The 16,831-nt window shown below is 37.7% G+C and overlaps 1 protein-coding gene across 2 annotated transcripts; it reads left to right on the top strand.

The window, feature by feature from the left end:
- Positions 1–257: 257 nt before the first annotated feature.
- Positions 258–12,359, top strand: kcnk10b (potassium channel, subfamily K, member 10b). 2 transcript variants are annotated; one of them, XM_053237821.1, is made up of 7 exons: positions 258–1,340; positions 3,543–3,952; positions 8,124–8,241; positions 9,236–9,396; positions 9,542–9,734; positions 10,406–10,548; positions 10,966–12,359. In XM_053237821.1, exons 1-7 carry the CDS (start codon positions 1,286–1,288, stop codon positions 11,596–11,598), a joined length of 1,713 nt encoding a protein of 570 aa, XP_053093796.1. In that variant the 5' UTR covers positions 258–1,285; the 3' UTR covers positions 11,599–12,359. The 2 variants fall into 2 exon arrangements, with proteins under 2 accessions (XP_053093796.1, XP_026789465.2); XM_026933664.3 differs by having other exon boundaries at positions 258–753.
- Positions 12,360–16,831: the final 4,472 nt, after the last annotated feature.

Below are 16,831 nucleotides of genomic sequence, written 5' to 3' on the forward strand. Positions count from 1 at the left end.
GGATTGTAGGGTCACTAGGTGGTTCCTACATCCAGCTTGCAGCACATCTTAAAAAATCATACACACACTTTATATTCTTTTATTTTTATGTATTTATTTACTCATTCACTTTTAAAACACTACGCGAAAGAAAAAGAAAGAAAGAAAGAAAAAAGAAAGCCCACTTTAATGTGCATTAATATTACAGTATTGATCTAATTAGATTATTGTAGTTTACTGCATGCATTATAGCTTAGTGTACCAACCCATAGTAGACAGTCCTACTGAAAATCAGCATAATTCATACGTTTTTGCAGGTCAATACTATTATACTGAAGAGACCGAATGGATTTTCAGTGAAGAAGCACAATAATGGTATAACCTAATTTTGTCCAAAATGATCCTGTCTCGAAAGCAGACTATGGGATTATATAACTCTGGATTCTTATTGAGATGTGATCCCCATTCTCATATGCAATGTCCTGCTTACTACACACTACCTTAGCAGTTAGTAATAATATATCAAATGGGTGGAGTGCTAGTTTGAAACAGGTTTCTGTTGAGCTGAGTGAATGGGCTGTTTTGGTGTAGCCTGAGCCAGTAGTCCAGCCAGGATAGATGAAGTGTCTAGCCTGTAGGTTAGTACTGTGGCTGTGTACTAGTCTGACACGCTGTTTAGTGTGGGAGTGTGGGATTGTGGGTGCAGCTGATGTCTCAACCCCCCACGTGTCTGCGGGGAAACTGGCCACGCGCAGAGCATCCACCCAGGAACCAGTAAGTAAACAGTGTTTCAATGCGTCTGCTTTGTTCTGCATTTAATTCTATTCTATTTTGTTGTATTATATTTCATGAGCTCTTGTATCGATGAAGGGTTTCACCAGTGGGGTTTTTGACTGAATGATGAGATGCAGTAAGGTGCAGCACAAAGCCTTTCTCTCCACACATAACCACCGCCTTCTTCCATCTGATTTCTCTAGCTGGTTCGTTTGTTATTTTTTCATTAGCTATACAGTATGATAATAAGCTACGTGGGTGTGATGTGGAGTTGAATGAATTGACCATAGAGCCATTATATACAGAGGCGTGCACGGGCACGATGCGCGCTCCCGTGCCGACAGAATTACTACCACCTCAGACAATACATTAAAACGATCAGAGGGTTAGGACACGAGGAGCCAGCTGACCCGGTCTTAACACATTTCCGCCTTCTGCAAAGATTTTTTTCCACCCAATGTAGCCCAACAGCTGGTTAGTGAATTAACATCATAACCCCAAATCTCTTTTGGTCGACTGAAGAAAAATCACGATGAAATTTCCAGTTGAGAATCCAAGGAAACAAGTGAACTGGAACCCCGAGCAAGGTGGGTGTTTATCCAGATTTATTTAGTTCTAAATAACCTGACTTTATGATTTTCATATTTTTTGATGATCTCATATGCATGTCAGGGTCTACCGAAATTAACACCAGTTTACTTCTTTATTACTGTACATCCTTTTCTACCATTTTATTTGATAAAATTTTTTTACCCTTATACATTTTTGTCCATGCAAATTCAATTAATCATTTAACTGCTAACCTATAGGTTATAATGCAAAATAATTGTATGACTTTTGTCTAAATATCTGAGTTGTTATTCTTGAGCCTGGGTATTGATAGATCTATGGGTGGATGCCCTGAAGAAACGCTATGCCCATGTGGTCAGTGGTAGCTTTCTAAAAGCATGACACTTTATAGTTTATTATAGTGCACCTTTATTATAAAATATAAAATGTTATATTATAAAAAGATATAGAGATTATAAAATAATAGAATGAAGATTATGAAGTGTAGAAGTGTCATCTTTACTCCCGAGATGGAAAATATCATAGCAGTGAACTGCATAGAAAAATAGGGAAGTGATTTTGCTGTCCACCAAAGAAAGAATTTAGTCAGTGGATTATTCTCCTGAAAGTGCATACAAGTACTTTACAAGACCTGAACATTTCAGTTATTAATATAATATATGCTGTAATTATTATGAACTGTTTATGAAAAATATCTGGAACATTTAATTCCTGTTTCGTTGATGATAGTTGTACAACATAAATGCTCACAATGTTATCTAAGCCTTTAACTGATTGTTAAATGGGTTCATTATACTCATAGTTCTTCACAGGACACTGATAAAGGGTCCCTTCCAATCCTCTGATAAATGGATTAATATGTCACTTGATGCAGGTGCAGCTTTTGTCACTCAGCACTCTTCCTGCAGCATTCTTGAGTCGATCAAGTTCATATACTGATGATCAGATGATACTATAAAACAAGTGCAAACCACATAGTTAAAAGTTAACATTAAATAACATTAGTTAACGTTAATCAGTATTATGTGAGATCGTCATGTTAGTATCATGTGAAGAAGTGCTAAAATAACATCCATTATATTTTTATATTCTCATATTTAAAAGCCATGACATAGATTTACAGATTTACAGGCTTATTAAAGTTTATTAAAGTAGATTTCAGTACCTAGTTAACAAAGTGTAAAATGAAATTTAAAATAAAATGCAGATGGTTAGGAAATGGTATGGGATATCCTTATTACAGTCCCAGTAGAATTTAGAATTAAAAAAGGTGTTTATATATTAATGATTATATTAGTTATCAGTATTAAGATTTTTAAAGGAAATATGTCATGTGGGTCACTGGGTCAAAGCTGGGTGGGAATTTGCTTTGCTGACAGTATATCCTCAGCATTACATCATTGGTGTGCTCGGACTCCACCCTCGTGCGCCACAGAGGGAAGCAATTCCCATAGGGTGGGCAAGGGGGCTTGTCGATATGCATCTAATAAGAATCTTAAAATCTATGTCTCCTTTTCTTTGTCCCTAACCCTGCCCTCTTCTTATAAATTCTCTTATAGCCGGAAGTATACCTTATTTGAAAATCAGTTTATTTTGTAGCAATTAGTCTCTGTATCCCTATAAGGAAAATAACAGTGATTTAAAATATCTGGAAACATGTGGTCTAACCTCACACTGCATCATCGTAAATTTCCACTGAAGCTTTCATTTGGATTCATTGTGATATAGTATCCTAAAAAGGGCAAACCAGGCAATCAAAATGAAACTGTTCCCTATTTAGCCCTAAACTGGAATGGCCCTCTGAGCACTGATGGTTGATTAAACAAGCAACACTTCACAGAAGATGTATTGAAGCAACAGATCAGCAGTTATGTTGCATGTTACTTACAGCTTTAATTACAGTTCTCCAAGAGGTGGTGTATTTCTGTGTATGTTTCTTTGCAAAGTTCTGATGAAGTGTCGTGTGGTGCCAGTGGCTAACGTAGAGTAAATAAATTAATTATTGCCCCTGTGTTTTACTCTTTATGTTAGACATAGGTTTCAGACAATAGTTAAGAATTCAGTAGTAAAACTAATTAAAAGTGCAAAGACTTTGCCCCATTTCGCTTATGTATCTGAAATTAATGACATTAATTAAAATATGTACCAGGTATTTCCAGTTGTTCATTAGGCTGAATCATCAGCTGACTAAATCCTGCTCTGCCATTTCCTCTCTTTAGTGGTGGTTCAGACAAACTTGGCCCATCCAAAGAAGCCGCAGCCAGGTGTGGTACAGTCCTCCCTGGTCCAGGCCAGTGTAGCTGCCATGCAGAACCCCATGGGCTGTGAGGCAAAGGCAAATGAACACTGCCCCCTGCCACGGCTCTCCATCTCCTCACGCTCAGCGAGCATAGTGACCAGCATGGACGCCGTAGCTGATGGCTCCGCCCTCCACTCTGTGATGAAGTGGAAGACGGTGCTGGCTGTGTTTGTGGTGGTAGTGCTCTACCTGGTGGGGGGTGGATTAGTGTTTCAGGCGCTAGAACAGCCCTTCGAAAGTGACCAGAAAAACACCATCACACAGGAGAAAGCTCTGTTCCTCCAGGGGAACCCGTGTGTTTCCCCCTCCGAACTGGAAGCTTTAATCAAGGTAAGCGCATTGCCAGTGGTTCTTTCACAAAGCCCTGTTATATTATCCATATGAAAATGGACTCATGAATATGTCAACTAACTGAGTCAGCTAACAAGAACTGTTTATATTCTTTTATCCAAATACATATTTTAATTAGTTGATATTTAGTACTAAACATACATTAATAACACAGATACAAAATACTTTTATATGTTTGAGAAAGCCTTGAGTGAAGCTGAATAATCTATCACAACCTATGCACAACAAAAGCCAATTTTCTCTCAAAATGGTAACATATGTATGCATTCGGCATTATTAAATAACAAACATTCAGTAAATAATAAACTTAACAAACATAGTAAATAATCAATTTTTTTTATCTTGCTTGAGAAATATAATCTGACACATTTCTATTTACTTTTAATAACTAATGAAGTTAAAACAGTTCAGTGGTAGTGGACTCAGAACTGAGATCCAAAGGACACCCGGAGGACTCAATTATGTGTCCTTGAAGTGAGAATAAGAAAATGTTAATGTTAAAGTAACAATCACAGGTCACTGTCTCATATTAATCTTTGAGCTCAAACCCAAAATTTGTTTGGGTACGAGATACACTGAAGATATTTAATATGTTCAGTGTATAGCAAAAACAAAAGAACTGGCCTTGCCATTCCAATACTTTTGGAGGGGATACACAATATGGCCAAAAGCATGTGGATCATCCCATTCCAAAACCATGGGCATTAATATTGAGTTGTTCCCCTTTTCTGCTATAACATCCTCCACTGTTCTGAGAAGACTTTTCACTAGATTTTCAGGGACCCAAAGGAGTTCAGTGGGGTTGAGGTCAGCGTTCTGTGCAGGCCACATGAATTCTTTCACACCAATCTTCTCAAATCATACGTAGATAGATAGATAGATAGATAGACATAGTATGTGTGTTAATGTTCAGTGAGCTTAATGGTCTAATGCTCTATACTCATCCTGCCATAGGCACCTCAATCATGCTCATGCACTCACTATAGAATCCCCCAGAGGAACATACAATCCTTATTCTCTGTCCCTTTCAGACATCCAATGCTCTTTTATTCCTGAAAGTATGTTCCCTACCACCAAACTCTGCTCATATATGATCAAGCCATTGACCATATGTATGGTCTGCTGAGATTATAACTCTCCTTCTGAACCACCTTTGGCTGCAGCAAGAGTGCACTTACATGATTCATCACAGGATGTTTCAATAGCGTTAAATCATTTCAAATCATATTAAGATCCCCCACTACTGTTCCACAGCGTCACACACAGCCTGTGACCTGGTTTAAAAAAAAAAACCTTTATGTTTTTGTCAACAACAGCAAGAGCGCATGTTAATTATCTAAATTATAATGAAAGAAGCCCACAGAGTGGCCTCGAAAATAAGAGTGATGAGATTCCGGCATGCGCAATCTATCTCCTGAATTTGATGCCTTGTCATGCTTGTCATTGTGTGTTCTTTCCATCCTGGAGTGTGAGACCAGCTGGAGCTATGCAGTGCTGTGATTCTGCCTGATGGACGCAGTTAAAAAAATATCACTTTTTCAGGGGGCTGAGCAGTACTGACTCAGAATGTCCAGTATATCACTGTCATGCTGCCAGGATGCTGTTTTTTTTTTTTTTTTTTTACCTGGGTGGAGAGATGACTCAGAGAGGACAAAACATTCTTAATGACATGCTGTATTAGATGCCTCTAGCTCTGGGCTACTTTAACCTCTTTGCCTAACTGTTGTAACAACATATTAATTAACATCCCTCTCTCTGTTTATTATTGGCTGAAGCTCTTATTTGATTGATTGCTCTTGCCAATTTTTCTAGGCTTAATTACACATTCATAAAATACAAACAGTGTTCTTCTTAGTGTGTAGAATAGCATACTGTGTTATGTAAGGAATAAAACACAATGGGGCATGCTGTTACAGGAAATTAATCAATGATAGGGTGGTGTGATGTGTCCCAACATGAAGATTATTTTCCAATAAGAGGGTGCCCTAAAATAACACATTATACTTTTTTATTCATTTATAGTTATGTTTAACAAGTTAGTTCCTTTTATCAATTTTTTTTATAACAGATATAAACAGTTACTCAGCAGCCTCTCTTTTTCTCTTTCCTGAAGTTAATAACATGTCGTTTTACCAAGAAACTGCAAAGTCTTATACGTCCTGAATACTTTCCTGTGTCAGAAAACCTAAAATTACCACTTTACCTCTGACTGTGACAAAGGACAGACACAGGGGAGTCCTTCCAAATTGTCTCCTTATAGAAAATTTCACCATTTAAATGATTACACACATTTTTTAATTCGGTTATGTGGGACATCTTCCAAACAAGTCTATACATATACATGTGTAAGTTGTAATTATAGAAATGATAATGTATTAGAACAAGTGCATTTATATAAACCTTGCAGCTGGAACAACTGATTGAGCTGTGCTGGAGCTATAGTGCAAGAGTCATAGCTATTTTTATTACTGTGCTTACATTTTGCCCTCACCTTCCCATGCAAACAGATGGATGATAAACCGGATTCAGGGATTTCCTATGCATGACAGCAGATGAATTTATTTCCTCTCAGACATTCATTGTCTGTTTCTTTGCACTGTTCTTGATACTTGATACTCGAAAAAATCAAACTTGCTTAAAAATACTCTCACAGTTTGAGAAAAGCACTCACATCCCATGAGACTGTGCAGTGATTTGTCAGTGAGGAGAGGAGAGATTTTGTTGCAGATTACCAAAATTTGTCCGCAACAGGGCTAAAATTGAAATTGCTACTGCATGTTGTAAGGACATGAGAGCAGCTACAAAAGGCAACTTCCATTCACATAAATGCATCTATGCACAAAAGGGGTGTGGTGTGGTGAATAAATCGAATCTTTTCCGCTAAGTCATTAAAAAGCTTCAGCAGAGAGAAAGAACACTTCAAAAGGGCATATTCTGAGTCTATAGGACTAGTTGTCTCTAAAATAATTTATTTTGCTTTATTGTTAAACCATACCAAATTAACATTTGTAAGTATTAGCACAGCTCGTATTTTACACAGCTCTCAAAATACTGTGCAACATGATTAACTATTATAATTCTTATTCAGGTTATGAGTTCTGACTTATTTTTGATCAAAAACCCATTTTATGCTAGCTAATTTGCTATTAGCAGTCCTGATGCACACCTCTAACTACTAACCTTGTAATGTGAGTTGCATGGGTATGACATGATCAAAAATGATGAAAGGCATTACGGTGTTGTCACCTTAATATGACAGGTAAATATTTCATAAACAAGTTTTGTGACTAGGGCAGTGAATAACATGATTTCACCTCCCAGGTTTTGCCACCGCTCATGTATGAATGTCATCCTGGCTCTATATAGAAAGCATTCATTATTCAAGGTGGGATGTTGAATTAAATCCACATGCATGTTTACCTCAGCAGTGTATATTAGTAGATTTACAAAGTTTATGAACAGTATTATATACAGTGTAGTTCGATACAGTTTAATAATATTTCTGTTAAAAAAGTACATTATAGTGTGAATCGAATGAGGTAAATCAGAGGTATCTTTGTGGTTATCCATATTGAACAATGTCTTTTGCTGTCAACGTCCAAGTAATCGAAGCTGTAGGTTTTAATTAAAAATAGTTTGTTTGCTTTCTAGTAGTCTTAACACTGCAATAATATTGAGTACTTATGTAGTCAGTATTAAACCTGGGAGTAATATTTCTTAGAAATTCTATAATATTGACTGACAATATTCAATATAGTAGTCACTGAACATAGCAGCATGTTTAATTAGGATATATAATGTGATTGCTGCAGAGTGTGGATTCTTCTGTTCCTTCACCGTGATTAGTACAGGAAAAAGTGAGTGATGGTGTATGTCCGCTCTCCACCCTTCTCTTCCTCTTGTGCACTCAGTTACATTTGCAGTGATGATATGATCAGAGATACATCGTATTTTATTTTAGCAGATTTTCCTGGTGGTTTCACAGTAGAATGATGACAGATCTGAGTGCCCTTAGGATTATTGTTTGATGTAATAAATACAGAATGGCCAAACATGACAGATTTGGTATAAAGATGTTTCTTTTTTCTACATTAGTAAGTTGTATCCATTAATGCTGTCTTAAAATGTCTGTACATTTTGTCCTCCTAAGCATTCGATAGATGCGGTCAGTGCTGGGGTTAGTCCTATCGGAGACACAGCCTATAACTCCAGCCACTGGGACCTCAGCAGTGCCTTTTTCTTTGCTGGGACCGTCATCACCACAATAGGTAACATTTTGTTACCTTCATTAAATGTTTCCAGATGATGGAAACTCACAATTTGTACCACTATGTGCACCTTCTCTTCTTTCACTCTGCTATTGGAAGAGTCAGTGATTTATTCGAGTCATGAAAGAAAAAGAAAAGGTTACCGAGAGCATGTCATATTGCTTCTGCGTATTGACTCTGCTAAATCATCTCATACGTAAAGTTATATGGAATCGTTCTTGGAATTGAATTCTGTTTGGAAAATAACAGTGTCCCTTTTATCTATCCATGCAGATAATGAACACAACAAACATACGCTGAAATGAAAGACAATAAACATACACTAAAATGGAGTCAGAGCTGGTTGGATGTAATAATGCAGTGTGTAAACCTCGGTTACCATTGTACCTAACGTGCAGTGATATAATATGGGCTATAACTTGGACTGTTTTGATTCTATTTGATCTCTTATTCCTGAAACAGAGATTTTGAAAAGATTTGAAGTGCACACATGCTACATTGTCACATTGAAATGAGTTCACATTGAGTACTCCAATCAGACTTACATGTGTGTCAGCAGCTTTTGGATACAATAATATCCAAAGTCTTATTACTGTATATTATATAAGCACTTTGCAAACCTTGATTCAGTTTGTAGTGTTTGATTCAATTTGCTCGAACGGTTCGAATGAATCAGAGTTACCATCCCTAGTATGAAATGTTTCATGGACAGCATATGTTTATTGAATTAAATAAACAGAACTGAAAATTTTGTTTTTAGATGTTATTGTTCTTTGATGACACTGTTGTTTCCCAAGGCCTGAAAATGCAACTGTGCTTCCATGATCAAGTCTTGCATTCTTTTCTCCTCGGCAATCTGTAATTACTGCCATGGTGTTTCTGTAGAACCTAACAATTTTCTTTGTTGTGACAGCATTATCTTAAAATAGTGGATCAATAGCTGACGTATTGCTTAGTAGGAGGCAATATTTTTTTTCTACACCCATGTATGCAGGCTATGGGAACATTGCACCCAGCACGGAGGGAGGCAAGATTTTCTGCATCCTGTACGCCATATTTGGAATTCCTCTGTTTGGGTTCCTACTGGCTGGCATTGGTGATCAACTTGGGACCATGTTTGTTAAGAGCATTTTAAAGGTGGAGGGAATTTTCCGGGTAAGCTTTATTATTATTATTATTATTATTATTATTATTATTATCAGTGTGATATGACTTTTCTTTTAATTTACTATAGTACCATAATGCTATGGATATTGGATACATTTTTTCTTATCTATATTTGGCATGTTTCTGTTTTCAGCAGAAACATAGGCAGATAAGTCAGACTAAAATCCGCGTCACCTCCACCATTCTCTTCATCCTGGCTGGGTGCATTGTCTTCGTCACCATCCCAGCTGTCATCTTCAAACACACTGAAGGCTGGACTACACTGGAGGCCATCTACTTTGTTGTTATTACTCTCACAACTGTTGGTATTGGAGATTATGTAGCAGGTACAGTTGACTTTTCTATCTAGTTTTATTGGTATTATACATCAGGGGTGTACAAATATGTGTCCTGGGGGCCTAGAGTATAGCGCAGTGCTTGTCACGGCTAATTTCCCTGCTAAAGCATATCTGATTTTATTCATCAGTTTATTCCCAGGTGTGCTGTAACAGGGAAAGCATGGACTTTGGATGTTTGGGATTGAACTTGGGCACGATAGTAATGTATGCACAAGTGTACACTGTAATGAAAAGGTTTTCTATTAGTAATGAGATAAAGTGCATTTTGGGAATTTTGTGCCTTGTATGAGGTTTAGCAAGAACAAATGATTCATCTTCAGTTATTAAGCATATAATTCAGTGCTATTAATTATTCAATACGTACACTGAAATAAAAGGGGAAGGTATAAAGTTATGAGAGTGAGGAATGTAAGTCTGGTCTCACCTACAGGTCCTGGGAAGATACTAATGAATCACTATACCTTTTTTGACACACCCTGATGTTGTGATACATAGAAACTCAAGAAGGGCAAGAAAGATGCCATGAAAATCCAAGCCTAAGTGGTGGCCATTTACTGTTCAATTACCAGCAGCATTTAAGATAGTTTCAGTATCACATCGAATGCACATAGCAAATTCTTAGCTGTGTTAAGTATTACAATTTGGCTGTTTGTTTTCAGGTGGGGACAGAATGATTGAATACAAGAAGTGGTATAAGCCACTAGTTTGGTTCTGGATCTTAGTGGGTCTGGCGTATTTTGCAGCAGTTCTCAGCATGATAGGAGACTGGTTAAGAGTCCTTTCCAAGAAGACTAAAGAGGAGGTATGATATGACGAGCACTGCAGTATTTTTCTTCTCCTTTATGGCATCATCATACAGTCTTTCCTGAGAATAGTGGATCAGTTATTCAATAACTATTTTTTGCATTAATAATTTAAATCCAAAATACATCATTGGTTAGAAACCATTCTGCTTAATAATGATATACAGTAGTAGATCAGTTGCTTTTATTGGTTTTAATGGATAGTAAATAAAACCAACAAAATGTTCATCAGAAGAGTAATGAGTGTATGTCGATTAGTGGTAAGATGAAGCAACTGGACTTGTGTTATAGACTTTGGAAATGTTTTGCCATTTAGTAGAACCCCAATTTTGCCATTCAGTAGAATCCCAGAGGATGAGCTGTGAAACATTAAGATACTGTATTTTGACCATAATGACTGACTGTTTGTATGTCAGGTCGGGGAGTTTAAGGCCCATGCGGCTGAATGGAAGGCGAATGTGCGTGCTGAGCTGCGGGAAACCCGGAGGCGCCTCAGCGTAGAGCTCCATGACAAGCTCCAACGTGCTGCCACCATTCGCAGTATGGAACGCCGACGCCTGGGTCTGGAGCAGCGTGCACGATCTCTTGACATGCTCTCTCCAGAGAAAAGAGCCATCTTCTCCAGCTTTGACAGGGGTCGATTCACCACATCCTCACAGGAGAGCATCGACACAAAGCTGAGCAATCTACGAATGAAGGCAGAGCACTACAGCAAGCACACGGCCTCAGAGGAAAACATCTTCAACCGCTTTGGCTCTCTTGGCAAGCTGACCAAGCGCAACAGAAACAAAGACATGCCGCCAAATATCGCAGAGGATGCAATGCGACTCAGCAGCAATGGCAGCAACAACACACTGGCTGAGGAGAGACAGGAGGCTCATGAAGAGGGGGATCAGGAGGAGGAGGTGACAGAGAAAGAGAACAACACCACGCTCACCAATCTGCCACAACACACTGAGCAGCAAGAGCAGCTGAACGGTTTTGTGCCCGCTCAGGCCAAAGAGAGAGAGACAGAGAAAATGCTGGTAGAGAGAGAGCATCAGCCATAGACAAGTCAATGAAAATGGGCGGCAAGCGATTCATGAATGCCACAGAATGTGCCTTTCTGTTTTGTACGCTATGGCTCAAGTCATTAAGATGAATCTTAGTCAGTGTCTCTTATTCTCAAACAACTAATACATCTTGGTTGCCAAAAATGTGAGCTATCAGGGGTCATAGAATCGTCAGTGAAATCTTCTCAACTATGAAGCATGCTGTATTTTTTTTTTTACCGTTTCAGAGTTATTTAGTGCTACTTACAGTGCAAGAGACTGTGATATAGCAACATTTATCTGTGTTTTAAAGAGGGGCCATGACCATGGCTTTCCAGGAGCCATCTCCTTGATGTGAAACTGCTGCTGTAATACTCAGTTACTTTGTGTTCAGTTGTATCAAAGATGTAAGTTTATAGAGAGCATGTCAGACTTTAATACATGTTTGGCTTTAAACCCATTTCAGAAATGTAAAACTGCAAACTGGTTCAATAACACCTTGACTTACATTTACAGCGTTTGGCAGACACCCTCATCCAGAGAGACTTACATTTATCTCATTGATACAACCAAGCAGTTGAGGGTTAAGGGCCTTGCTCAAGGGCCCAGCTTGGCAGTGCTAGGATTTGAACTCACAGCCTTCTGACAGGTAGCTCAAAGTCTTAAGCACTGAGCTACCACTGCCCCTGACTTGAAGAGTGAAACTTTGATATAAACAATGTGCAGTTTCTTGTTGATTATTTGCCAATATTCCAACAATAAACAGATAAAGAAATAGAGTTAGTTTCTGTGAATGAATGATCCATGTCTGTCAGAATGTGCTATGCTAACATAATCTGTTTACATGTAAATGCAAAACTAGTTAAAATGAAACATCCACCCGCCTGGTTGATTCAAGAACCTGTTTGACAAAAGAATCTTCTACATTTCTATTTGAATTTACAGCATTTGGTGGGCACCCATATTCAGAGCTATTTACAGAAATCTTCTGTCCATTTAGTGCATTGCAAATTCACCTTGTTTTAATTAGCCAATAAAATTAACTTTGTCGTGTTAGAAACATTCTCATACGTGACTAGCTCAGAATGCTTGAGAATAATGCTTTTTTTTGTGGAAGAAAACCTTTTACAGTCATTTTCAGAATGGAACATTCATCATTTACCCAGGTTTATTTCCAGTCATTTCATTGTTGTCTTTATTTTCCATTTACCGGATGCCAGAACAATCAGCATATGCTTTGCATCTTCAGTGTGCATGAAGCCCAACATATTAATTATCCAACCATCCTGATACCTGACACAGCCTAGATATGAATGTAGACTGTCGCATCCCCGAAACTGAATAACAGCTTTAGAGCTGGACCCTCCACATAATAGAAATGGCAATTAAACCATTCATCCAACCTTCATTACTACATTAGCAAAAAAAGCAGAAAACCTTAGGGATAGTTAGATTTATTGCAACTCTTGCATTCAGAGATTAAAAAGTGAAAATATGTAACTGATGTTTTAGTGAATTCAAGTTATAATCATTTTGGCACATATTTTACATTATAAAATATTTTTATGGCAAGCAGCTAAAATAAGACTAATAAGCATGAGTGTGATAATAAACATAATACTGCATGTGCTCGGTGGTCCAAGATTCCACAAATAAAAACATTTGTCTTTATGTACAAAACTGAGCTTCAACTAAGATCCACTTCTTTTAATGACATATGTCCCCCCCACAGTTTCTGGTTAGGAATTTAAAAGATATTTATTTAGTCATATGCAATTTTCAAGGTATACATTTTCTTTAACTGAATCTTATAGTCTTTAGATATCAATATTGTTTTTTTTTTTATTTTAGTGCCAGAGTTGTAGTTCATTTTGGGAACAGTTGTTCTAACATTACATGGTTACACACTACACAGAGTAGGCCTGCTCTGCAAATATGAAGGCAAAAGTGGTAAGCCTATAACTACTGAAGAGTGCAAAGAAAGTGTCAAAGAAAGTTTTTTCCTTTTGAAATTTGCTTATAAGATGTTTTTTGATGATCTTAAGTCAATGAGTGTCATAATACCAGTACTATTTGCTGACAAATAGTGTGATCCCTGGATCTTGTTGTGCCTGTGCATGTGTGACTATCCTGTAGGATTTAAAGTCTGGTAATTCTCTTATACAGCGCTCAGTTGATACAGCCAGCTGTGGCCATGACCCATGGCATAAATTCTATCATGTAACATGAAAGAAAACTGTTTATGTGGTTGAGGAGGCCTTCCCCTAGCTCCATCTGTAAGAAATCGATAAAAAATAAATTGGTACATGGCTTTACATGTTCAGTTCTGCATTAAATTACAGTAGCACTGTTTCATCTCCCTGTCAGTCTAGATATAAAGTTAGTGCAGTACAGTAGAAATCACAGGCACATGGATTGTGAGTTTCCTGTTACAGGCATCCTACACTACATGCTGAGTACACCATGACTTTCCAGTGGGAGGGGAATAGAGAGAGAAGGAAATGCTTTGGTGACAAACACCAACACCTAAATGTGGCAATGGGAACAGTACTGCCTCTTTGGAACAATTCTGTCAGCTGGGAGGAAATAGCATAGAAGGAAACGGCAGTTAGTTTGTTTAGTGCTAAAAGAAGGGTAGGGTTAGAGCTGATTTCGGAGGACAGACAAGTGGGCATGGCTGATGAATATCTCTATGAAAAATAACCAGATAACTGGCCTTGTACTGACGCAATAAGTCCATTACTCAGAAATTCTGGCATGTAACCTGAAAAGCATTCAGTATTTTTTTTCAGCCTGTTGCTCTTTCTGACTATACGGGCAAGGGCAAATTTACTTGGCCTTAGCTGTATAAATGACGTCTAACAAAAACAACTACTATTAGTGGTAACAACAACAGCAACAATGGTTCTGTTGCATAATATAATTAGACAAAGCAATTAAGCAGAGAGAAAATAGAAAAATTAAGAGGAGAAGTAAATCACTTTCTGTCTGCCTCTTCAATAAAAGAGAAAGCTTTCAACACTGCTGACTCATCTAATTTCTAAAAGCTTCTCTGGCAGCGAACAGCTCGGGAATGTCCCCATACATTAAGGACAAAGCTGAAGTAATCCACAAATTGAAATCAGCAACAAGATAACTTCAAGGGCAGTGTGGAGGATATTAGAATGCCAGACAGAATGCAAAGAAGATTACAATAGTAGAGACATGTTAACATTTATAGAACATACACAGAAAAATGATGTCACATGGAAGCCCATATCCATCCATTCCAACATAAAACCCCAGCAGAATAATCCAAAGCCGAGCAAAACCCTCTCTCTTTCTTAGTGTCATCCAGAGTCTGATTTGTGTGGAAAAAAAATACTATTTTGGCAGATGTTATAAGGAGGCCCTCTAAAAAGAAACAGGATGGCTTCATATATACAGCATTATTATTATACACTCATCCTAGGTCTTCCTAGGTCTGAACACGCTGAATCGGACATTGGACACTGAGTGATGAATGGACATGGTTGGTATTGATCTTATTTGGAAGGTGTTATCTGTTGCATTCTGAAAGAACCTAGATAATAAATCAGCAAGGGGGACTGAAGGTCTAATACACATACACCACATGTCTGCAGACACTGCATATTGTAAATAGGGAGGAATAGGAAGGGGGTTTAGCTGCAGTTTCTGTAATTTTGAATAACCTTGTTCAGCTGTGAAAAGTGAAATGCCTGAAATGATAGTGAACTGAACAGTGCACAACACATTTGTAATTGTATACTTGTTTTGACACGTTATTGGTCAGAGTAATAACAAACTGATGCTATATAATAATGACATGATATGATAATATAATAGTTTTTGAGAGCATTATATATAAAAATAACAATCGTGCATAAAATATTCAGAAATACAAAAAAAAAACAAAAAAAAACAATAAAGTGACTACTAAGAAAAATGGAAAATTAGGAAAAATAATGGCTATTTTGCAATCTGTATGTGTTCCCCAATAAACACAAAGTTTCTATTAGTTCTATTACTCACCTAATTTATGCCTTAAAATCCAAAGAAGCTGTACGAAGGTATCCTGGCTGGTCAGACTTTTAACAGGAGACTTAAGTGTACTGTTCGAACTATACCTGCAGTGCTAAGGATATTTTAGACTATGCTGTATGGCACAGTTATGTATTGTGTTGTGCTGTCATAGGGGTTCCAAATTATGAAACATATAGTATATTCCATAAAGCATATGGTTTACAAAATTTTCATTTTACATCATTTAATGAGCCCTCTTGTCCTGTAGATTGGGTCTTTGTCATCCTGGAACAGATCACTCCCATCTAGGTAGAAATGTTTAATTAGGGGTAGGATAAAGGTGATCAATCAGATGAACTTTGTATTGACGTGCAGTGAACTTTCCCTCTAAGGGGACAAATGGAGACAAAACAGAACAGCAAAATGCCCCTGATGCATAACAGAGAGAGCAGGTTTTCTATTTATTTGTTGCCTTTAATGTACAAAGTATACATACGCATAGTACACAATGTCTCCAGAGAAACAGGAGCTTTCAGACAAAAGTACTTCATCGGCTGTGCAAGCAAAGTGCTTCTGAGGCTGTAGGAGGTGAAACCCAAATATGTTGCTATAGAATCTATGTATCTATAAACTGTAATAAATTGCTGTAAATTTTAAAGTAATTTACTGGCAATTTGGGTTGGCAGTAAAGTACTGTACAATTTACAGTGAACAGCTGTAAAATAGCTATAATCTTGTATAAAATGACCCCAGCACACTTGCTCTTTTGGCTGATGCAGGATACATCTGAGTTGAAGGTTATGGGTCTTGTCCAACCATGACTGCTCAGCAGTACTGGGATTCAAACACACAACCATCTGAGCTGTGACGCAAAGCCTAAATCACTGCATTACACCACAACACAACCACAACTAGCTTGCATTGATTCAACTACTTCTAGCACTGAATTAACGTCACTAAAAGATTGTTATTAATTAGTGCAAGCCCTTTGTGCTAGCTGTGGTGGCTCAGTGGTTATGGGTTTGAGTTACAGATCAGAAGGTCATGTGTTCAAATCCCAGCACCACCAAGCTGCCTTGATTGGATCCTTGAGCATGACCCTTCAGCTCAGCTGTAGCCTGTGTCAACATACTGGGTTATGTGCTACTTTATACTATGTATGATATTATAGTACTTTACTGTAAATGTTTTACAGTTGTCTACTGTAAATTTTACAATACTTTAGTGG

Source organism: Pangasianodon hypophthalmus, chromosome 10, assembly GCF_027358585.1.
Source record: "Pangasianodon hypophthalmus isolate fPanHyp1 chromosome 10, fPanHyp1.pri, whole genome shotgun sequence".
In the NCBI taxonomy this organism is placed as follows: Eukaryota; Metazoa; Chordata; class Actinopteri; order Siluriformes; family Pangasiidae; genus Pangasianodon; species Pangasianodon hypophthalmus.

Coding starts and splice junctions, on each gene's coding strand:
- kcnk10b (XM_053237821.1), top strand. CDS start 1,286: ATGAAATTTCCAGTTGAGAATCCAAGGAAACAAGTGAACTGGAACCCC. Junction 1,341..3,542: donor GAACTGGAACCCCGAGCAAG/GTGGGTGTTTAT, acceptor TCCTCTCTTTAG/TGGTGGTTCAGACAAACTTG. Junction 8,242..9,235: donor GACCGTCATCACCACAATAG/GTAACATTTTGT, acceptor CCATGTATGCAG/GCTATGGGAACATTGCACCC.